Source organism: Sapajus apella, unplaced genomic scaffold (assembly GCF_009761245.1).
Source record: "Sapajus apella isolate SASKATOON/1434 unplaced genomic scaffold, GSC_monkey_1.0 scaffold10, whole genome shotgun sequence".
NCBI lineage: Eukaryota > Metazoa > Chordata > Mammalia > Primates > Cebidae > Sapajus > Sapajus apella.
In genome coordinates, this window is record NW_022436950.1 from 3,840,994 (window position 1) to 3,866,797 (window position 25,804).

The following is a 25,804-nucleotide window of genomic DNA, read 5'->3' on the forward strand; positions in this document are numbered from 1 at the left end:
GCACCTGGAGCTCACACAGGCCCCACTCGCACCTGGAGCTCACACAGGCGCCAGCATGCCCCCGGAGCCCTTGTTCTTGTCCTTCTTTTCCCAAAAAATGGCATAGCCCCTCACCTGACTTTGTTTCCATATATGCCACATTAGATCTTCCAAACAACGTTTTACTTTCCAGCCCTGATTTTTCTGTTTTAATAGTACTCATCGTGTTTGAATGTTTTAAGATGCAAGTTTTAGACACTGGAGGACTTTTCATATATAAAATTTAATGCCCCAAAAATGATTTCGACATTAGTTGTATTCACTGGGTAATTCTATAATTTATTTTAAGATCAGCATTTTACTTCACATATGTTTTAAATTTTAAAAGCTCATATTAGTGGTATGTTTTCCATTTCTATGTTTCTACTCTTAAGTTAATGAAATATTGTTAGCAATTTCAGGTTTTACTGAATCAATTTTATTGACATTTTTGTATATTTGCTGCCAACCTAAAATATCAAGGAGCTAATTAGTATTTTGTACAGAAGGGTAAAGGAAAGTCATGGGGTCCTTAAATTTGGGATCGCAGCATGAGCATGGCAGGTTATCAAAATATACATCATTCATTGGAAAAATGAACAGTGTTCAGCAGTTCTCACACTTGTTATCAACCATGGGGACTCTTAGCAGGATTATGTTTGAAGTAAGCATGTGTGATGTGTCTGGAATCAAATGATGTGGTTAACATGTTTAAACATTGATATATCTTAACTGTTTTTTGCAGAAATACTCTGTAAAGAGTATCCCTTTGGATGAGGCTGTAAAATTAATCCAGATTGCTGAGAGGGCACGGCAAGGTCGCCTAAGGGCATTATTCATGAAGCAAATCTTTCTGCAAGAATATAAAGCAAAGCAATCCAAGATACTTAGCAAGAAAGTGATGGATCCCTGGGCTGCTGCACTCCGTATTCAGAAGGTGCAAACACAGGGCTCCTGGAGTTGGGGTACAAGGTGTCTTATATACTAAAGATGCATCCCAACTTAGGGGGTGAGCTCCAAAACTCAAACCCCAAATCCTATCCTTAATAGAACTGGATTACATTCCACAAAGATTTATTAACTTACCCTGGGGAAACCATTAATTAAGCTCGGTCATATTTTCAAATTTTTACTCTAAATAGGTGTTAAACTCAGGGCATTTTATTCAAATATTGTTAAAGACCATTGATAATTGTTGAATGTTGATAAAATGCAGTGAGGATATAAATCCGTAATGAATTTTTTTAATACATTCACACACAAATATATATAATTACAAAAGGCCTTAATAGCTTCCAGAAACATGCAACAGCCATCACTAATAACCAGTACATCAGTGTCCCTTCTAGAAGGAATCCTTAAGGTTTTAAGGTTTCCTTTTCTTATCAGATAAGCATCATGGATTTATGCCCCATTTTTTTCCAAATAGAGGCTACGGTTACTCACAGGGAAACGCAGCAGTTGGCAATGTGATACAAACTAGCATTAGGTTTCAGAGAAAATAAGTCTACAGACATAAAATTGGGCCAGAGATCAGGACTCTTTGTCCCTAATTTTCGCTGAATAGGAATAGGAGAAGGTGGTGGGGAAGGATGGATAAGACACTGTTTTCTTTCAGATTTCTGTGGGAATATAAAGTTTTAGCATCTGCATTAAAAGCTTGAGTTGTACAATTCTTGGAGGTTACTATATTTCCCCACATTACTTTTGACATTTTTCTTTTAAAACCATGAAGTGCCATCCTTAGATCTAGCCTCACACTCCTGCTACCTAGAAGTTTCTCTTGAAGAAACCAAGGTAAAGGAATCTTACTAATAACAATTGCAGGTCAGTTCTGCGGTTCATTCTTCTTAACAATTTGTTTGCCTGTGATCAAGAAGAAAAAATATTCCATCAACACACATGTACAACCTAGAGCTTATGATTAGTTGGCATTTTGAGATGTGCAGCTTATACAGGAGAAACAGCAGACCATGTTTTCTTTATATTTTTATGTATTCAGCAAGAAACCATTTATTTGTTTTTAGGCTTGGCGAGGTTTCCATCAATGTAAGAACACCGAAAAACTGAGAGAAAAGGAGATGATCTTCCTGGGTATGGTGAGTATTTTTTAAGAGATAGCACCTGGTTTTCTTAAAGACCATAGAATACGTGAGACTGTGTTTTCTTTAGAGAGTTTTTGAGGGAAGAAAGGAAAGAAAAATAAATGATTTAATGGAATGGAGTCGCCAGTATGATACAGAAGACTGCCCAGGGAGATGTGAGGACATCAGGGTTATATCCATTTACACATCTCTGCACAAGATGCAGAAGGCTCTAGATGTGGAAACAGGCTAGGAGCTGTCACAATCTGCTATTCCTGTCTCATGTCACAGGTGCATACCACTTGATTAGTATGGACGGTCACAACAGTGGGTTTACATTGATACAGCTGGCTTTTTCTTTGGTGACGGTGATTACTGAATTATAGAGTTGGAAAGGTGGATTAGTTATCTATAGTCACATAACAATGTTATCCAAACTTTGTAGCTTAAAATACCTATTTGGGCTGGACACAGTGGCTCATGCCTGTAATCCCAGCGCTTTGGGAGGCCGAGGGATTGCAGATCACAAGGTCAGGAGATAGAGATCATTCTGGCCAACATGGTGAAACCCTGTCTCTACCAAAACACAAAAAATTAGCTGGGCTTGGTGGTACGCGCCGGTAGTCCCAGCTACTCAGGAGGCTGAGGCAGGGGACTCACTTAAACACGGGAGGCAGAGGTTACAGTGAGCTGAGATCACGCCACTGCACTCCAGCCTGGCAACAGAGCAAGACTCTATTTAAAAAAAAAAAAAAGCCACCTATTTGTTGTCTCACAGTTTCTGAGGGCCAAGAATCTGGGCACATCTTAACAGAATCTCACAAGGCTGCAGTCAAGGTGTCAGCCAGGGCTGAGGTCCCGTCTGAGGGTCAACTATGGAAGGAGTTGCTTCTAAGCTTGCATCGTTGCCAGCAGGATTCTGTTCCCTGTGGGGCATCAGATCCTGGGCCACAGTTCATGCCAGCTGTTAGCTGGGGGCAGGCCCTAGCTCCATGCCATGTGGGCTTCTCCATATGGCAGTTGGCTTCATCTAAGTTAGCAGGGAGAGAGAGGCTGCTCAGAATCTTATGCAAATGATCACAGAAGTGGCATCCCATCGCATTTTCCCAGTCATATTGGTTAGAAGCAAGTTATGGGGCCACCAACACTCAAGGGGATGGGATTACATGAGGGAAGAGGACCAGGAGACAGGGTCACTGGGACCATCTTCGAGTCTGTCTGCTGCTAAAGATTTTTCTGCGTGCTTTGCATCATTGAGTGCACAGCCTCTGAAGAAGGCTAACTCGTCCTCTGCCTGAGCCCCTCCTGAAAACAGAACCTCTGCCTCCTACAGGAGCCCATTCTCTTTCACTGAACTGCAATTGGCCTCCCTACAGATCCCGCTGCCAGGCTGGGCTCTGTCTCCTGCAGTAGCCCAGAATGTGTCTTCCTTCCCTTTCACATGACAACCCCTCAAGTACTTGGAAGCGGCTGTCAAACCCTCTGAAGCCAATTCTTTGCAAAGCTCATTATGACCAGAGATGGGACCAGTCCTCGTGGGGCTTTTTTTGTTGTTGTTGACCCACTCAGTTTTCATTGAAGGACACTGTAATTTTAAAAAGAAAAGAAACAAAGCCCTTTTGGGACTTGTTCCAGCATTGACCAAAGGTGTGTTCTGGTGAGCTGCATGACTTGATGCCCCCTATTTAGTGCCCAGATAAAAATGTTGAAGTGGTAACAGCAATAAATACAAAGACTATGTCTTTGAAAATGCTAATAACATACAAAGCTCTAGTGAGGCTAATCAAGAAAAGAAGAAAAGAAAATACAAATGTATGGCCAGTATGTATATATGTGTATATGTAGATATACAAACATATGACATATATTATGTATACATACATATATGTGACATATATATGTGGTCATATACACAATATACAGTGACCACAGGCACTAGCAAATTAAAAACTATTAGGTGATGTCATGAGCAACTGTGATCATAAAATAGAAAATATTGAACAGAGAAAATTGTCTAGGGAAGTATAAATAGCAAAACTGATGAAAGGAGAAGAAATCTAAATGATATAATCATGTAGCAAATGCTGAAAAGATTTTCAAAGTCCCTCTGTTAGTTTGGATCCTGTGAGAGCAGAGGGCATGGTGGAATTAGGCATACAAGAGATATATTAGGAGAAGGTCTGTAAAGAATAAAGGGAGACCCCCAAAGAAGTCAGGAAGAACCCTCAGGTCAGGTGGCTGGGAAGGAGGCACCAAGGAACGAGGGCTGAGAAGGGGGAGTCTCTGACTGTAGCACAGTGTCCATAAGGAAACTTAAATCGCTTTTAAAAATCCATGCTAACCAAAGAAAAGAGAACCAAGAAGGATGATACTCAGTTTGGGCAAGGACCCAGTGGCAGTACAATCTCAAGGACTGCTACTGAGGGTTTACCTGCCCACCTTTCTGAGTTCGTTTGTCTCATTTCAAACATACCTTTTTTTCCCAGTAATACCAAACCTTGGAATTTCTTTGCTACAAAAAAAAAAAAAAGAAGCCAAGAATATGAGCAAAGTATACAGTATGTAGCTATTCATATCAGTATAATTTTAGAATTGTAAGAAATTGGTGCCCAGAAATAGTTAGTTATAATATTCCATTGTATATCCCTAGAAGTGATGTTTTAGAGTTTCTACATATTTTGGGAAATGTAAAAACAGGACACCATGGTCCTATTTTTAAATTTTTGCTTAGTCTGACATCTGTCAGCAATAAACATGTATTTTATTTCTGAAAAAATTACAGATAAAATGCATGTTCAAAATTATGTCAGAGGGGAAAAAGACATGAATCGTGACTTAAATAATTTGTAGCTTTTAAAATTGTACCTTAATTAAATAATAGTCAATTTGAAATACATTTTGCCAATTCTGTGTACTTAACGTGTATATCAGGTAGGACAAAAATTGGGATATGATTTTTTTTCATTTCTGTATATTTATAACAGTAGACACAGTAGAAATGTCAGAGAATCATGTAAGAAGTGGAACAAATACAACATTTTAACCAATGTGAGGATATGGTTTTCTTTATAATGTTCTTTTCTTTTTAGGTTTAAGCGTTAATTTCTAATACTGCCTTCCTCTTTTCACTTTCAAGGAAAATAAATAAAGCGGTCACCACTGTGTGGTTTTGATACTTTAAATCCTTTTGTTCTGTGATCAACCATAAACATAACCATTTAAGTCACATTTTAATTAAGTCTTCTTGTATAAATATTAAATTTTCTTTTCAGGGATTTTAGGATTTAAAATAAAAGATTTTGTTAGCAGTATTAAATAAAACTAAAATACAATTTAGTTCGGTTTTCAGGATATGTAATTTTCATTGGTTTTATAATGGCACATTGTAAATGACAAATGACACAGCAAGTTCGTTTAGTTTTAGGATAGTTTACATTTTACTCCGGCCCGTCGCCCTGCATTGCTCCACCTGCAGTCATGGCCTCTTCACATGGCCTTTGTTGTTAGCCCGGAATTGTTTTGTTTGAGGAAGGAATTCAAACCCATGTTCCAGAAACTTGGAACTGCCTAGTTTCCTGATGAAGGGGCATGGTCTCACGACATCTGTGTTTGTAAACTCTCAAATTGTGGTAACCAGTCTTACACCCTTAAAAGCCATGGGAATTAACCCCAGAAGAGCAGATATTAGTTCAGAAGTGTATTGATTTTGTCACCTACATTCTTGATTTCTGTTTGATCTTTGTATTTCAAAAATAAACCAACATTTGTTTTTGGAAATTGGGAACCCCTTCGGACCCAACCTGTCTTTTGCTTTTTAGTTGTTTAGGTGTGCTGTCAGAATCCAATGGGTCAGCAATTTCTGCCAGTTGTTATAAATTTTTATGATTTAGAGATTCACCATAAAAGAGAAGGAAATTCTGACCCATGCTGCAACATGGATAAACCTGAAAGACATTATGCTAAGTGAAAAAAACTAGTCACAAAAAGACAAATACAGTATGATTTCACCTATCTGCACTATCTAAAGTAATCAAATTCATGCAGGCAGAAAGTAGGGGGCGGTTGTCAGGGCCTAGGGGAAAGGAGAAAAGAAGAGTTGTTGCTTAATGGGAACAGAGTTTCCATTTTCAAGATGAAAAAGTTCTAAAGATCTGTTGCACAATAATGTGAATATAGTTAACACTACTTAATTGCACACTAAAAAACAGTTAGAATTATTGTTTTATAGTCAGAAACATACTTTTTAATGCTGGCGTATCACTGCATTATATGTCTTATCTTACATTTTTTTACCACAATTAAATTTGTTTTAAAAAATTCACTGGCGTATTGAAATGTATACTGAAATTCTATATAAACCATGGCTCTTAGCTAGTGGCAGAAATACAAAATAAAAATTACATGAGATTCTACTGTAATTTCATTGACTCTAAGATATCATCAATTGTAAGAGGCATCACTACTTTTGGGTGCCCTTAAGAAAAAAATGCTGCCAAATAAGCCCAAACACAACTTTGATTGTAATATATATCCATCCCTAATTTCAGATATGCTAAACTATGAAAAATATGCATCTTAGAATTAGTGAAATGGGGTAAGTGGTGTCTGTCTTATTAGCAAAATATTAAAAGGTTTTAAAATTGTAATTATTGACAAGGTGGTGATGAGATGCTCATTCTTAAGACAAGGAGTTAAATGGACTCAACCTTTCTGAAAGCCAGTTGGCAAGTTGCCACAAGATGGTTAAGATATTTATATTCTTCATCCTTAAGTTATATTTGTTTCTTAAGATAACCACCAAAAATAGAGATTTAGGTGCATAGAAGTTCCTGACAGTGTTCCTTTTAATAATGAAAAATTGGAAATATTTTAATATTCTTACAGTATGTATCGAGTTAAATAATTACAGTGTTAAATAATTTATGATGTAGTGATATACCAGCATTAAAAACAATGTTTCTGACTAATTTTGACTACATAAAAATACTCAAGGTAAAAATTCAGGATTTAAAATTATACATATAATGTGTATAATTCTAAAGCATATAGACTTCAACTAAAGTATAAAGACTTCAACTAAGTATATACACACATCCATGCACATACAAAAGAAAGAAAGAAAATATGCCAAGTCTGAATAAAATTCATGTTTTAATGTGTGAGCTTTGGGATATTTCTTTTTTTTGTCTGTAATCATCTGCATTTTCTAAAATAGTCAAATTTTACTTTGTTAATTTAAAAAAACCACACATTTAAAAGTAAAAGCAGCCTACCAAAATGTCAGAATAGAAGCAATCTAGCCTCACTCTCCACAACAGAAAATCAAAACAAATACCCAGCACCAAGATTAGTACCAGCAATATCCCATAACTCGGATATGAAGATGAGATGACCTCCAGGGCCACGGAGAAGTAAAACAACTCTGAGCTAATAGCAAGCAAATCAGACTTCTATATCCACAATGCTCCTCCCCCAAGTCTGCTACGCACCTCATGTATGAAAAATCCCTCCCAGACTAATGGTTTCTACACTGAGATCAAAGTAAACAACTAGATTTCCCATCTTGGGTTCCCTTGCAAGAGAACTATACCGGCCTCAACCTACAGAAATCATCGTAAGTATCTATAGGGACAAAAACTTATTAGGGCAGCCAGAGACAAAGAGAAAGGCAGGACTAGCGTCCCCAGCCCACAAAACTCTTCTCTGTATCTTGGCCAAAAGAGATGCAAAATCAGAATGACTATTCAGCAGCACCACACTGTAGGAAGCAGGTTCCACAGATCCCCTGAGCACAAGCCACTAGCCAGCCTTCCTGCATGACAGGGGTATCCCCTTTGGGATATGAAGAACCCTTCCCACTGGGACAGGCAGCACTCCAAACATTTGCTAGAGCAAATGCAAACCTGGACTTAAGGTTCCAACCAGTACTAAAAAGGAGGCAGTGACCTAGCAATAAAGGAGATTCAACAAGTAAATTGCAAAAGCTCTAAGCAAACTTATCAAAAGGAAACCAAAACAATCCAGACAGAAAAGACTAGAATAAATAACTAATTCTTCAATGAAAAGACGTAGACATACACCAACAAGAAATAATAGCAAACAGGAAATGTGACCTCCCAAATGAAACAAAGCAAGAAGCCAGTGACAGACCCTAATGGGATGGCAACAGATGCACCCTCGGATCAATAATTCAAAATAGCAATTTCAAGGAAATTCAACAAACTCCAATATAACATAGGAAAGCAATTTGGAAATTTATCAGAAAATTTTAACAGGGAAATTTTAAAAAGGTATTGAAATAATTTTTTAAAAATCAGACAAATCCTGGAACTGATAAATGCATTTGCTGGATAGAAAAATACATTAGAGGTCCTTAACAGCAAAATGGATCAAGCAGAGTAAAGATTCAGCTTGAAGGCAAGCTATTTGAAAATACACAGTCAAAGGAGAAAAAAAAAAGAATGAAAGGAATGAAGAATACCTACAATATATAGAAAATTACCTCAGAATAACAAATCCAACAATCATTAGTATTCAAGAGAGAATTGAGAAAGGGTAGAAGCCTTATTCAAAGGAATAACAGAAAACATTTCAAACCTAGAGAAAGATAAAAATATCCAAGTATAGGAAGGTTAGAGATCACCAAACAATTCAATCTAAATAAGACTATCCCAAGGTGTATAATAATCAAACTCTCAAAAGTCAAGTATAGCAATGGCATTCTAAAAGCAACAAGAAGTTCTTAAGTTTAATTAGATCCCATTTGTCTATTTTGTCTTTTATTGCCATTGCTTTTGGTGTTTTAGTCATGAAGTTCTTGCCTATGCCTATGTCCTGAATGGTATTGCCTAGGTTTTCTTCTAGGGTTTTTATGGTGTTAGACCTTATGTTTAAACCTTTAACTCATCTGGAGTTATTTTTTGTATAAGGTGTAAGGAAGGGGTGTATCATTAGAATGAACTGGCAATGAACAGAATGGGAAAAAATTTTTGCAAGCTATCCATCTGGCAAAAAGCTAAAATCCAGAATCTATGAAGAACTTAATCAAATTTACGAGAAAAAAACAACCCCATCAAAAAGTGAACAAAGGATATGAACAGACACTTTCCAAAGGAAGACATTTATGCAGCCAACAAACATATGAAAAAATGCTCATCATCACTTGTCATTAGAGAAATGCAAATCAAAACCACATTGAGATACCATCTCATGCCCATTAGAATGGCAATCATTAAAAAATCTGGAGACAACAGATGCTGGAGAGGATGTGGAAAAATAGGATCACTTTTACACTGTTGGTGGGGGTGCACATTAGTTCAAACATTGTGGAAGACAGTGTGGTGATTCCTCAAGGATCTAGAAATAGAAATACCATTTGACCCAGCAATCCCGTTACTGAGTATATACCCAAAGGATTATAAATTGTTCCATTATAAAGACACATGCACATGTATGTTCATTGCAGCACTGTTTACAATAGCAAAGACCTGGAACCAACCCAAATGCGCATCAATGATAGATTGGATAAAGAAAATGTGACACATATACACCATGGACTACTATGCAGCCATAACAAAGATGAGTTCATGTCCTTTGCAGGGACATGGATGAAGCTGGCAACCATCATTCTCAGCAAACTGACATGAGAACAGAAAACCAAACACCGCTTGTTCTCACTAATAAGTGGGTGTTGAACAATGAGAACACATGGACACAGGGAGGGGAACATCATACACTGGGGTCTTTTGGGGGCTGGAGGGCTAGAAGAGGGATAGCAGGGGGTGGGGAGGTTGAGGAGAGATAGCATTAGGAGAATACCTAATGTAAGCAACAGGGGGGTGGATGCAGCAAACCACCACGTCATGTGTATACCTATGTAACAATCCTGCAAGATCTGCACCTGTACTGCAGAACTTAAAGTATAATAATAGAAAAAGACACAGATGGACTTAAAGCAAAGGAATAGAATAAGATATTCCATGCAAATGGACAAAAGGACAGGAGTATGTATACTTCTGTTAGATAAAATAGACTACAAACCAGCCAGGTGCAGTGGCTCATGCCTGTAATCCAGGGGAGGCCTAGGTGGGTGGATCATTTGAAGTAATGGGTTCAAGACCAGCCTGGCCAACATGGTGAAACCCTACTTCTATAAAGAATACAAAAATTAGCAGTAGTGTCAGGCACCTGTAGTCCCAGCTACTCAAGAGGCTGAGGCAGAAGAATCACTTGAATGAAAGAGCAAGACTCCATCTCAAAAAATAAAAATAATTTAAAAATAGACAACAAACCAAGCATTGTAAAAAACAACCCGAAAAGACCACTATATATAATAGGGTCAATTCAGCAAGAGAATATAACAATTATAAATATATATGTGAAACCAACACTGAAGCACCCAAATATAAAGCAGACATTAAATCAATCTAAAGGGAGAGAGAAACTGCAATACAATAATAGTAGGTGGCTTTAACACCCCGTTCTCAGTAGTGGACAGATCATCCAGACAGAAAATCAGCAAAGCATGAGAATTAAGCTATGCCGTAGACCAAATGGACCTAACTGACATTTACAGAACATTTTACCCAGCTGCTGCAGTATACACATTTTTCTCATCAGCACATGGACTAGTCTCCAGAATAGACTGTGCGTTAGGCCACAAAACAAATTTTAAAAATTTGAAATCATATCAAGTATCTTTTCTGACGACAATGGAATAAAACTAGAAATCAATAATGAGAGAAAACTTGGGAATTATGCAAACATGGAAATTAAACAACATGCTCATGAATGACCATTGGGTCAATGAAGAAATTAAGAAGAAAATTTAAAAATTTCCTGAAACAAATGAAATGGAAACCAACATATGAAAATCTATGGCATATAACAAAAGCAGCACTAAGAGAGATGTTTAGAGCAAATTAAGGCCTGCATCGGAAAAACAGAGCTCAAACAACCTAATAGTGCATCTCAAGGTACTAGAGAAACCAAACCCAAAATTATTGAAAGAAAAGAAAGAAAGATCAGAGCAGAAATAAATGAAATTGAGACTAAAACACACACACAAATCAACAAAATGAAAAGTTGAGTTTTTGAAAAGCTAACAAAATTGACAGACTTTTAGCTAGACTAACTAGGAGGGAAAAAGAAGACTCCAATAGAAGAAATCAGAAATTTAAGAGGAGACTTAACAATGAGAACACAAAAATACATAGGATCTTTAGAAACTATGACAAACAACTGTACACCAACAATTTGGAAAGTCTATAAGAAACAGATAAATGTCTGGACACTTAACAACCTACCAGAATTGGACCATGAAGAAACAGAAAACCTGAACAGACCAATGATGACTAATGAGATTGAATCAATAATAAAAAGCATCCCATCAAAGAAAAGCCCAGGATCTGATGGATTCACTGCTGAATTCCATTAAACATTTAAAGAAGAACTAATACCAATACTACCCAAACTATTTTTTTTTTAATTAAAGAGAAGAAAAGACCAGTTGATACTTGAACCACACAGGTTTGACCTGCATGGTCCCATTTATAAGCAGATTTTTCTTTTGCCTCTGCCACCTTTAAGACAGCAAGACCAACTCCTCCTCTTTCTCCTCCTCCTCAGCCTACCCAATTTGAAGACGATGAGGATGAAAACTTTTATGATAATCCACTTCGACTTAGTGAAATAATCTTCTCTTTCTTATGGTTTTAATAACATTTTCTTTTCTCTCACTTCACTGTAAAAATACAGTATGTAATACATGTAAAATATAAAATATGTGTTAATGGACTGTTTATGTTATCAGTAAGGCATCTGGTCAACAGTAGGCTATTAGTAGTTAAGTTTTGGGGAGTCAAATGCTATGTGCAGATTTTTTTTACTGTGTGTGGCGCCAGCACTTCTAACCCCCATATTGTTCAAGAGTCAACTGTACTTTCCAACTCATTATATAAGGCCTGATACCAAAGCCAGACAGACACAAAAAAAAGAAAACTACAGGCCAACATTCCTGATGAACATAGATGGAGAAGTCCTCAACAAAACGCTAACAAACCAAATTCAATAATGCATTAAGAAGATCATTCACAACAACGAGAACACATGGACACAGGGAGGGGAGCAACACACACTGGGGCCTGTTGGAGTAGGGGGCAGTCGGAGAGCAAGTTAATGCATGCGGGGCTTCATACATAGGTGATGAGTTGAGAGGTGCAGCAAACCACCATGGCACACGTTTACCTATGTAGCAAACCTGCACATCCTGCACATGTACCCTGGAAATTAAATTTTTAAAAATACAATCAGGGAAAAAAAAAGATCATTCACCATGACCCAGTGGGATTCATCCCAGGGGTGAAAGAATGGTTCAACTTGCACAAATCAATAAACATGAAACATCACATCAACAGAACCAAGATCAAAAACCATGTGATCATTTCAATAGATGCTGAAAAAGCATTCAATAAAGTCAACATCCCTTTATGATAGAAACTCTAAACAAACTGGGCACTGAAAGAGCATACCTCCAAACAATAAAGGCAATATGTGACAAACCCACAGTTAACATCATACTGGATGGGGGAAAATTGAAGGCCTTTCCTGTAGGCTCCGGAACAGGACAAGGTGCCCACTCTCACAACTTTTATTCAACATAATACTGGAAGTCCTAGCCAGAGTAATTTGGCAAGAGAGATAAATCAAAGACATCCAAATTGGAAAGAAAGATGTCATATTAGCCGTTTTTGCAGATGACATGATCTTATAGCTAGGAAAACCTAAAGAATCCATCAAAAAACTGTTAGAATTTATAAATGAATTAAGTAAAGGTACAGGAGACAAACCAGCACACAAAAAATCAGTAGCATTTCTATAGCCAACAGTGAAAAGTCTAAAAAAAAAAAAATCAAAAAGTAATCCCATTTACAGTAGCTACAAAAATATGAAACACCTAGGAATAATTTAAACCAAGGAAATGAAAGATTTCACAAGGAAAACTATAAAACACTGAGGGAAAAAATTGAAAAGAACACAAAAAATGGAATGATATGCCATGCTCATGGAATGGAAGAATTAATATTGTTAAAATGTGAATATTACCCAAGAAATGTACAGATTTAGTGCAATCCCTATCAAACTAACAATGATATTCTTCACAAAAACAGAAAAAAAATTCTAAAATTCCTGTGGAACCACAAGATACCATGAATAGCCCAAACAATCCTGAGCAAAAAGAGTAAAGCTGGAGGTATCGCATACACTACCTGCCTTCAAAATATACTACAAAGCAGTAGTAACCAAAACAGCATGATATTGGCTTGAAAAGAGACACAGAGACCAATGAAACAGAATCGAAAACCCTGAAATAAATCCATGCATTTACAGCCAATTCATTTTCAACAAAGCTCCAAGAACAGATATTGGAGAAAGGACCGTCTCTTCAATAAATGAGGCTAGAAAAACTGGTTAACCATATGCAGAAGAATAAAGCTAGGCGCCTGTATCTCACCATATGCAAAATCAAATCAAAATGCATTTTATCAAAAAGACAAAAAATAATGGATTCTGGCAAGAATGTGGAGAAAAAAGGAGCACTTGTGCACTATTGGTGGGAATGGAAATGAATATAGCCAATATGGAAAACAGTATGGAAATTCCTCAAAAGACTAAAAATAGAACTATTAAGCTGACAGGGCCATTAAAAGTAATGGCAAAACCCGCAAGTGCTTTTGCACCAACCTAATACCATATGATCCAGCAATCCCACTACTTAGTGTATATCCAGAAGAAAGGAGACCAATACATTGAGGAGATGTCTGCACTTGAATATCATGTGTCGTAGCACTATTCACAATAGCCAAGATATGGCTATTGTGCCTATCTTTGTGCAATAGGCTAAGTGCCTGTTAGCAGATAAGTGAATAAAGAAAATGTGGTATGTACATACACAATGGAATATTATTCAGCCACAATAATAATGAAACCTTGTCATTTGCAGACATGAGTGGAACAGGAAGTCATTATGTTAAGTGAAATAAGCTAGCATCGGAAAACAAAAATCACATATTCTCACTTATACATAGGAGCTAACAAACTGAATCTCCTGAAGATATAGGGTGGGCTGGTGGTTACCAGAGGACTGGAAGGGTAGGCGGGTGAGGGGAGATGAAGAAAGATTGATTGATGGATAGAAAAATACAGTTCTATAGAAGGAATAAGATTTGGTGTTTGATAGTTCAATAAAGTATAGTTAACAATAATCAATTGTATATTTCAAAATAGCTAACAAGAGTAGGATTTGAATGTTCCCAGCATAAAGAAAAGATAAATATTTGAGATGATGGATAGTCCAATTACCCTGATTTGATCATTACACATTACATAAATATATCCAAATATCACATATACCCTGAAAATATGTACATCTATTATGCACCCATTTTTAAAAATAAAGAAATAGTAATATGTTTTACAAAAAATAAAGTAAAATTAAATGGCAGTAGAGTTTCTTAAATTTTTCCCCTAAGATCTCCAGATTGTTTGGTGTATATGAATAGGTACATAGGTAATGATATGTCAGTATTTCTGTGTTGAGCACCCTTAAGAGACACATGGACGTAGAATGTAATGATGAAAACAATTGTTATATCCAGTTTTCTACTTTAAAAATTAAATTGGAAGTCAAAAGATTTAATCTAATAGAATCTAAGTTTAATATGAAATTTTACTTTAGCATCAGTTGAGATTCAACAACTTCTATTTAATTAGATTTCCACTTCATTTAATTCAGTCTACATTTATTGAACACCAGTGCTGGGCCACACACCAGAAACTTAGGCAATAGCCAAACACAGTTTGTTCATGCTGAAGTCTTACTAGCTTACACTGATACCATACAAAGATAGAATTACATGTTTTTAACTTTTTTAGTGTTACTTTGTAGTTTACATGTACTCAGCTCACATGAATGAAGTTTGTATTATTTTTTTCAGCAATACACTTTGAATGGCATAAAGAGAATAATGTCTGTTTTGTATTTAAATGTGACCTTCTTCTGTTTGCTTTCTTTTGAGTATGTCTTCACTTGGTATTACGTGTTTTATTGAAATTTTATACCATCGAAAAATATATGGATTCAATTTTTAAAAGAATGTTATCTTCTGTTCACTGGCTGAAAACCATTTTTAAAAATCCAAAATCTATTACCCTAAATCCAAGTAATGTTTGCATTTGAATATATTTTCCAATATATCACTGGTTAAGATATTACCTCCTCATTTTACAATTTATTTTTTTGTTATTCCACTTTGTTGCATTATACCAATATAGAAACCATTGACTTATCAAAACCATATTTATATCTTCAAGAGATGTTTGGCACATTTCCAGGAGTGGCTATTTAGTAACTGAAACCAGAATCAGAGCGAGAGGCATCGTCATGCCTTCAATTCCTGATCAAATGTTTCTTTTACCATTGTCATATGAATTATTTTTTTGGATATTGCCATTTTAAGTATTTATATTCTCAAATCTGCAAAGAAAAATAAATGGCACTCTAAAAATTTATGTGCAGTTATTTTAATTGGCAGAGCCAATGGGGTGGATCGAGCAGAAGGAAACTTAATGATCGTAATACATTTCATTCTGTGGATCCCTTTGAAATAATTTGTCCCACAGTCATGACCATCATATATTTTATGTTACCCTGAAGCTATCAACGTTTGCATTATAATAAAGAACACTGGAGGAACACTTATTAAAGAGGAAGACCAGTCACTTTTAAACGCATCTACTGAATCCTAAAAGCAACGTAAAACCCTGTTCACCGTCCCATTCTAACATGAAGCAAGCTGTATTCTAAATTATTTTTTGGCCAATAAATTTCTTTCTTATTAACAACTAACCCCAAGTACGAACTTGGGAGCCCAAATGAGCATGGCCCTCTTCCGAGACTTCACGTGGGAAAGCTCTGTGCACACGGTAACTGTGCTTTTGTTGCCCTCAGAACATGGGGTTCCTCTCTGGGAATTGCTGGCAAAGCCAGTGAGCAGAGAATCTAAATGAAATGGTCTTTGATGACCACACTTCCATTTCAAAATGAGATGAAACTATGTAGCCCAGCGTGGTCATGTGCGTTATTCAACATATTTGCTGCAGATGATCTTTGATTGTTTTTATTTAAAAAATTTCTTCTCAAAAAATAGATTCACTGTGATTTGTGGGTTTTGTTTGGCTTTGTTTTCGTTTTGTTATACTTTTTAAATGCAAAAGGGCTGCTCCCTACATGTCCTGGGAAGGAAGCAGCACCTTGGAAACGAGTGTGGGTTTCCAGGCACCAGCTTTGAAGGCCTGCTCCCCTGCATTGAGGGAGAACCAGGCATGGGGTTGAGGGGGCAGTCTGGAGCGTGCGCTTCCCAGGCAGACAGAGCTAGGCTCAAAGCCCAGCTCTGCAGTGTGCCAGTGGACAGATTTCGAGTGGCATATTCAGCAGCGAGCCTCAGTTTCTTCTGTAAGGGCAGGATGGTGCTACCTATTTCACAGAGATGCTGTTAGGAGGCCCTTATGACAGACTGAAGGAAAATGGTCGAGCCTGGAGCTTGGGATAGGATATGCCATCTTGAAACCATAGCTGATGTTAATTATCTTGAAAAATGAGTGTATGTTGTCATGATATCTGACTGATTTCATACAGTGGAAAACTATCGAGAACTATAGCGTTTCTTGCAACAAAACACAAAATATTCAAAGTGAGTAAATGGTTGTGTAAAATACATGTGCAGCTGAGTTCAAACTACACAATGTCTTGGTCTTTGCCGTCGTAATACTGCTGAAGTTATGAATTGGAAGTGAAGTCAGTTGAAAATATGATACCTGTAAAGCAAAAATACATGATAACTGTCAAGTTTGGAGTAGCCCATAGGGTTTAGATCTCATCTGCAGCTGCCATAGCTAGCGTCAGGGGGGAATTGTGGAGGCAAAACTGGTGCTGCCCATGCACACAGCCTGTATTGTTGCACCAGAAAAAAGTTTGCAGACACAACAAGCAGTGTGTGCTGGTACAGCTGTGCCTGCAGGGCTGTGAGACACCTGAGTGAGGAGATTGGGATTTCAAGGACACCTGGAAGAATCTGTGGTTTCCAAAGTCCACTTTGGGAGGCTGTGGGGAAACAAAGGAAAGGTCATACCATTTTCTTTTCTATTACATGGAATTTTGCAATCTCGTTGCTCAGGAGCCTCTGGTTTTATTTCTAGTTTTTTCTTCATATTGGGATGTAGCTTTATTCTTGTCTGAGGTCTCCAGATCATCAGAGACAAAATGAAGGAAAGAAAGATCTTCCTTACCCTCCTGTTTGTCCCCTGAGCCCAGGACTCCTTTGTCAACATTCTAGGGTGGGACATCTGCCTTTACTTATCTAATATGAGGGCTCAATGCAAAGTCCTCTCATGCGGCAGGTTAATGCGCTTAAGGTCAAGAACCCTAGAGCCAACCTACCTGGGTTCAGATTCCAGTTCGACTGTTTCTTAGCTGTGTGAACTTGGGCTGGCACCTTGGTCTCTCTGTGTCACAGTTTCTATAGATGCAAAATGGAGGTAGTAACGACTCCTAGCTCATAGATCTGTGTTAAGTATTAAAAGAAATTGCCGTCTGTAGAGCACTTAAACTAGTGTCTGGCAGTAGTAGCATGCAGTAAGCACTACATAAGTGTTAGCTGTTAATTTCTTAAATAGCTTATAATCATGCGTTTAGATGCTCACATCATTCATCATTCAAAAATGCCTTTTAAATTGCCACCTTTTACTATTTAGTTAGCAAAGACCAAAAACGTTAAAGTTACGGTTTTGGCAAGGTATAGAAGCACAGAGGTTGTCATGCCCTTCTTGTGCAGGGAGAGTAAATAGTGCAACCTCTTTGCAAGGCAGTTCAGCAGTATTACAATTACAAATGCATAATTTTTACAAAACTATGGTCTATAGTAGCCATAAACATTTCTTAAGTCAGAGAAGACCTATCGGCAGAGAGAGACAGCAAAGCACAGAGAGTAAGAACAGAGACTCCAGAATTAGATGCCTCAGGCCAAAGCCCCAGCCACTTCCTGGCTGTGTGACCCTGGGCAAGTTCCTTGACTTCTCTGTGCCTCAGTTTTCTCATATATAAGATGAAGGTAATGCTATCTAGTAGCATAAGGCTATGTTGAGAAATAAGGGAGTTAATACTTTACAACCACTTAAAATAATGCTTAGCAAACCATAAATGCCATTAAAGTGTTTATTTTAATATATTTTTAAAGAAAGGAGTGCACAAAAGTAGCAGATGCAAAGTCCGCCACTAATCGATTATAAGCACAACTAGAACTCTTATAACCCAGTTCCTAATAAAGAAATTTTTTACATACTAAAAATATTTTTTGAAATTAAGCTTAACAGGCTAGAACATTTTTTATTCTTTAATAGTTTTATGCCCATTAAAATTGTTGCATCTAAGATAAAGATTTGCCATCACTTTACTCTGCGCAGAGGGCGAAAGCAAACCATCAGCTCTAGCTACCTGCACTATCTTTTTTCACTTCTCCTGCTGGGTTCATCTTTATGAGTAGGTATATTGTACAAACACAGGCACATAAATATAGATATATTACTCTGAAATGAAATGATGAAACAAAATGGCTGATTTTAATAAACTAAGGAACACCTCCCTCTTCGCATGATGTCGAAATGGACCAACTGAGGAGCGGTGCATTCCACAGCGTGAGGTCTTCCATGTGCAAAATTAGAGCCAGGGCGTGTGGCGAGCCCAATGATCTGACCAAACACGTGTCTCTAAGTGCTTCCTAATGAACACTGAGGTGTCCAGGGGGGCTGCAGTGCTCATCAATCTCTGCGTTGACGATGGCAAGGGATTTCACGGGATGGTCATTTGCTAGGAATAGCTGTCTACCCTTTCCCCGGCTGCTCCTTCTTCGCGTTCTCGCCTTCGATAACAACAAAGCCCCAGGAAGAACACACCCCAGCAAGACAGCGAGCTGCCCCAGAAAGTTACCAGCATTCAGTCACTTATTTGCAAGTATATTTGCAGCTGATAAATTGAACAGACCTTCATTTGGACAAATGTCCATTTTGTCTTACTAATTTGAAGAAGGATTTTTAAAGACAAAGCCCATCAAACATTAGATAAGCATTTTAAGTTAATGGACCATGTAGTCCTATTTCCCCACAAACTCAGGAGGCATCACATTATGTCCTATTTTTACGGCAACATCAATTATTAATATGTATATTTTTGCTGACAGAGGACCTTGCTATAAATGTAGGTTTCGTTATCCAGTTCTGGGTCATTAACTATGGAAAGCTTGTAAATATAATGGTTTATTCACATGGGAAGCCTTCATTAAGATGCATTATTCTACAGCTGATGTATTTCAATATATAGTGTACTATCGTGTTCTCTATCTCCCTTTAATATTTGTAATTTATTTTTAAATGAGTTGCTGTTTATGCAGTGAGTTAACACATTTGAATTCCATATGGCCAAAGTTGCTAAAGAGGAAGAGATGTTTTCGCCTAAAGGAAAAGCTGCTCATTAACATGGGACCTAAATATGTTATAACCTTTAAATTCAAAAGCAACCGGAGAAAGGAGCCACAAATGACCCAAATGTATTTTTGTCAGAGAAAGTCTATATCAAGAAACATGCATGAATACACACATATTAACAGCGCAGCATGGTGTAATAGGAGAAGCACAGCACTAAAAGAGCTGGGAAGCCTCATTGCTGGCTCCTTCATTAACATAGAATGACAGGAAAGTTACTGAGTTCTGAACCTCTGTTTTCTCATCTGTTCAATGGGATAGCCATGTCTTCATTGTTACCTCAGATAGATGTGTGGCCAACATGGTGAAACCCCATCTCTACTAAAACCACGAATATTAGCCAGGCATGGTGGTGCACTCCTGTAATCCCAGCTACTTGGGAGGCTGAGGCAGGAGAATCGCCTCAGGAGGCAGCGGTTGTCATGAGCCAAGATCGTGCCACTGCACTCCAGCCTGGGCAACAATAATAAATAAATAAACAAATAAATAAATAAAAATAGATGTGGTCGTGAATAAAGAAATGTAGCACAGGAATACGTAGGACAGAGTACCATGCCAAGGGGCTATGAGGAAAATCCGTGACAGCTGAGCGTTTTGTTCCACTCACGGATTGTGGAAGTATTAGGAAGTTTGTTGGACATTTGTTTTTCATTTGTCTGTTTGTGACAGAATCTCACTCTGTCACCCAGGCTGGAGTGCAGTAGCATGATCTCAGCTCACTGCGACCGTCACCATCCAGGTTCGAGCAGTTCTTCTGCCTCAGCCTCTCAAGTAGCTGACATTACAGGCAACTGGCACTATGCCCAGCTAATTTTTCTATTTTTTTTTAGTAGAAATGGGGTTTCACTATGTTGGCCAGGATGGTCTTGAACTCCTGACATCAGGTAATTCAGCCACCTCAGCCTCCTAAAGTGCTGGGATTACAGGTGTGAGCCAAAGCACCCGGCCAGACACTTCTTATAGAGCTATTGACAAGACACAAATTAGAGTCACTTGCTCATTCATTCATTTTTAGGGATGAAAGGAGAAAAGACCCCTGTATATGTCTATGAAGAAAACCTACAAATAACAATAGGAACAATGTAATTTGGGGAAAAGCAACATCAGATGATACATTATACAGTAGATAATTGTGACATTATTAAGGCAAGACTTCAAAACAATTTTACACCTTCATCAGAGGCAAAAAAATGGGGTAGTTTATTGCAGTGATCCATTTTAACATCTCCATGAAAACAAATTTTAAATTAGCTGTTGGAGAGATTAAAGTCTCTCTATGAATTTAGGCTCTGTCTTACACACTTAAGATGTAAACACTAGGAATGAAAAACGTTACCTGGATGACGTAAGAATTGGATATTTTTAATGATTGTATAAGGGAAATTCCTACTGTTCTGTTTTGACACAAAATATATTACATAAAGAAAAGTCATGCTTTTGAGCACCTGTATGGAGGCAGTTAGATCATTTGTGCTTAACATTGTTCTTTAAAATGCTTCTGTAATTCTCATTCTATATTCACTTTTAAAGTAATTTTTAGGGTGATTTTTTCCCTGCATCATAAAAGTTGTATGTTCTCAGCCAGGCACGGTGGTTCACACCTGTGATCCCAGCACTTTAGGAGGCAGAGGCAGGTGGGCTGCTTGAATCTAGGAGTTCAAGACCAGCCTGGGCAACATGGCAAGACCCTAACTCTACAAAAAGTACAAAAAATTAGCCAGCTGCGGTGGTGCATACCTGTACTCCCAGCTACGTAGGAGGCTGAGATGGGAGGATCACTTGAGCTCGGGAGGCAGAAGTTGCAGTGAGCCAAGATTGTGCCATTGTATTCCAGCCTGGGCAACAGAGTGAGACATTATCTCAAAAAAAGAGAAGTTGTATGTTCTCATTTTACTAAACTTAGAAAATGAGCTCAAATTTCTCCTTAGGATTTTCTTTTTTTTTTTTTAATTTGTTTATTTAACTTTAGGTGCATACTATACCTGACATTTCTCCCCATGTTATCCCTCCCCACCGTCCCCTTCCTCCCCACCCCCCACTGTCTCTCCCCTACCCCCCCCACAACTGCCCCCAGTGTGTGATGCTCCTCTCCCTGAATCCACGTGTTCTCATTGTTCAACACCCGCCTATGAGTGAGAACATGCAGTGTTTGGCTTTCTGTTCTTGTGTCAGTTTGCTGAGAATGCATGTTTTTACAAAGTATGATACATGTGATTTCCTTTTCTGTTTTCACTGACTTTGTGGAGTGAGTGGACACTGTATCCTAATGATATCTTCTTTGCGAAATCCCTCCCACCTCCAGAGTTTCGTAGGTATTCCTCAGAGATTGTGTGTATGTGCGTGTGTACATGAGTGTTACATTTAACCACTTCATTTGAAATTTATTTCAGTTTATGACATGAATCTTTAAGATAATGATTCTTTTCAAGTAATTGATTTAAATGTATAGTTTTGCTAATGTCTTTTGTAAACAGCGTCTTGAATTTTGTCATAGTCTTGTTTCACAGCGTTCAAAGTGGGCTTTAATGTTGTTCTCTTACCCTGGATGTTTCTTTACTCCAGAATCCCCTAGTGTTTCTGGGTTTCACCCACTTAGCTGTTGGTGCATCCTGGCCTAATGACAACAATCGCAATAGCAACCACAGCATTCCCTCAATGCCAGGCTCCGTAGCAGGGCTTTACAGAGAGTCCTCTTCAATCTTCACAGCCTAGTGCTATTCCTGGATTAAAGGGGAGAAACTGAGCTTTAGGGGATTCAGTACCTTGCACAAAATCACAGAGATAGCCAAGATTGAATCCTGTACATTGTCCCAACATCCCAGAGCAAGGCTAAGTAATGTTTCCTGCCTCTGCCATTTGCCAGCTGTGTGAATTTGGGAAAGTTAAGTAGCACCTCTGGTTTCATATTTTATATGATAATACGGCCAGGCACTGTGGCTCACGTCTGTAATCCCAGCACTTACGGAAGCCAAGGTGAGCGGATCACAAGGTCAGGAGATCGAGACCATCCTGGCCAACATGATGAAACCCGGTCTCTACTAAAATACAAAAATAATTAGCCAGTAGTGGTGGCATGCACCTGTAGTCTCAGCTACTCAGGAGGCTGAGGCAGGGGAATCACTTGAACCTGGGAAGCAGAGTTTGCAGTGAGCCAAAATCCGCCATTGCACTACAGCCTGGTGACAGAGCAAGATTCAGTCTCGAAAAATAAGTAAATGAATAAATAAATACTAATAATAATACCCGCCTTGGCTGGGTGTTCTTGTAAGTTTTAAGAGACTATTTCTATACAATGAGTAATGTTCTGTAGAAGCTCAGGAAGCGATACTTGCATTTTCTTCTTTGAGTCGTTTGCTAAATAACTCCTCCTCCTTCTTCCCCTCCTCCTCTTCTTCGTCCTTCCCCTTTTCCTCCTCTCTTTCCTCCTCCTCTCCTTTCTTCATCTTCTTCATTGTGGTCATCATCATCATCATTTTAAGTTTTACAAGCCACCCAATTTCTGTCAGAACATGAATGTTGTCATTATATTGTGAGAGTAGCCATAAACAATACATAAATTAATGGTTGTGACAATAAACTTTCAATAAAACTTTATGTACAGAAATACGCAGTGGGCCAAGATTGACTCATCAGCTGTAGGTTGCCACGCCCGGCTCTAGCACAATTAGTGTTTCCCAAACCTGGGTAATTATTAGAGTCACCTGAAGGTTTTCCAAAATTAATTTTTTGGTTGTAGCATGGAACTAGGAATCTATATTTCTTAAGGTCTCCAGAATTTCAAGGAAAAAAAAGAACTTGGAAAAAGTAATTCACTAGTATATTCAGAGATATTTGAAGATACGATGCATGTAAAAAAATTTCTCCATAGTTACTACAAAAAATAAGAAAGGAGCAAGTATAAAATAAGAAACAATTCTGGGAAAATAAAAGCATGCCAAAAATTAATAACAATAACCACTCGAAAATTTAAAAAATCCTAATGATAGACATAACTGAAAGTCAAATTAGCTCTGGAAAATAAAGCTAAAGAAATCTCGTATTTGCACTATAACCATGATTTTTTTTCTCTTCTTTGCACTATCACCTAGTGCAAGTAGGCGAAAGGAAAATAGAAAATATAAAAGTTCAGAGTCATGAAAGATCAACCTGGTGGTATGGTATTTATCTAATGTTTGTTGCAGACAAAGAAAAGGAAAAAAAGAAATAATACAATGAACAGTTGAAGAGTTGAAGACAATTCTTTATATTAAAAAGACCTACCAAAGGAGAATACAATGAATGAAGAAATGCCTACACCTAGATACATTTTGATGAACTTTCAAAACTCTAAGAGTAAAGCATTTTAAACACTTTCAGGGAGGGAAACGGCTTCTTTACAAAGGAACAACAATTCAATTTGCAAATAGGCATTGGAAACTCTACATATTAGAAATAGTATTCCTCAAGGGAACTACCGAAATGCCATTAAGTGGGAGGGGCCAAATGAAGATATCTTTAGAAATGCAAGTTCTTAAAATATTTATGGCTGTACCTATTCATTCTGAAAGTTACACTCAAGGACACACTTCAGCAAAATGAAACTGAATACAAGAAACAAGAACAAGGGTGATATGGTTTAGATGTTTGTCCCCTCCAAATCTCGTGTTGAAATGTGATTCCCAGTGTTGGAGTTAGAACCCAGTGGGAGGTGATAGATCATGCGGGCAGATCTCTTATAAATGGCTTAGCACCATCCCCTTGGTGGTAAGTGAATTCTCTCTCAGTTCACACAAGATCTGGCTGTTTATACAAGTCTGGGACCTCCCCTTCTTTCTCCCTTGATCTGTTTCACCACATGAGGCACTGGCTCCCTGTTACCTTCCGCCATGATTGTAAGCTTCCTGAGGTCTCACCAGAAGCCAAGCAGATGCTGGCACCATGCTTCTCATACAGCCTGCAGAACAGTGAGCCAAAATAAATTTATTTGCCTTATAAATTACCCAGACTCCAGTATTCTTTTATAGCAGTGCAAAAATGGACTCATGCAAAGGGTAAGCAGAGAAACCAGGAATCTCATAGTTAATTGGAAACATCTGCTGCTTTTCAAAGTTAATTGCAGTCTATGATATTTTAAAATGAGAGGTTGTGGGAAGAAAAGTGAACACATGCATAGTTCCTAGACTTGTTCAAAGAAGCTCTAGATAATGATAAATTCTAGACAAAGATGGAAATATAGGTGTTAAGTAACAGGTTAAAATTTTAAGAATAACCAGTAGAAGATTAAAATAAGACATATAATTTTAGACCACTACATCACTACATGACAAGAATGAACAAAGCTAACTCCATAAATCCAACAGAAGGTAGAAAAGGAAAAAAAAAAAACAAAAACAAGAAAGTGTGTTTAATAAAACACTTAAGATGACAAGATTAGCTCCAAATGTTTCTTCTATACAATGAATAAAACTTTTCATTTCTGTAATTCTCAGATTGAGTTTTTTTAAAATCCAGATCTATGTTGTTGACAGGAGAGAAACCTCAAACAAAGCTTAAACTTTCAAAACAAAGGAACATTAAGCATTACGTCAGGGACTTTGGGTTAAATACGCTGAGTAAATGCACTCAGTTAACTGTGCTTCCTCTAAATGTTTGTATTTCTTATTTGCCTTTTCTAGGACACCATGGAAGATATTGACACATTTGCTTAGTTTCTGATTTTTTTTTACCAGTCTGTAACATTTGTGACCTCAAACCTTTTTGTTTGTGTGTATTTTCAGACTCCACCTCCTCTCTTTAATGAAGTCAGTGCTACAGTAATACAGGCTGAAAAGGTGGACCACCTACGGAATGAGGTTCAGCTAAAGCATGAAGAGGACTACAGGGAGGCCCTGGTAACCATCAAGAATGACCTGAAGTTGATGGAAGGCCTGGACATCAAGGAGAACCTTCAAGACCAGATCCGCCATTGGTTCATCGAATGCAGGTGAACATGAGCTACATCGTGGTGTATCCAGACAGTCTGTCTTTAGTGGCTGAGGTTATTGTATGTTTTAAGCACAGAAGCATATTGATATAGAGTCATAAGGTTTCTCCGCTTTGTTTTAGAAAAGTGAAATGCCAAGACTAAGAAT

General features: G+C 37.8%; 1 protein-coding gene across 1 annotated transcript in view; it reads left to right on the forward strand.

Annotated features, from left to right (window-relative positions):
- IQCA1 (IQ motif containing with AAA domain 1) overlaps positions 1-25,804 on the forward strand; it is a 170,849-nt gene that overhangs the window by 20,692 nt on the left and 124,353 nt on the right. Inside the window, exons 4-6 of the mRNA XM_032277697.1 lie at positions 764-955; positions 2,046-2,117; positions 25,451-25,656. Of these exons, the coding sequence (XP_032133588.1) occupies positions 764-955; positions 2,046-2,117; positions 25,451-25,656 (470 nt within the window). The remainder of the gene's footprint in view (positions 1-763; positions 956-2,045; positions 2,118-25,450; positions 25,657-25,804) is intronic.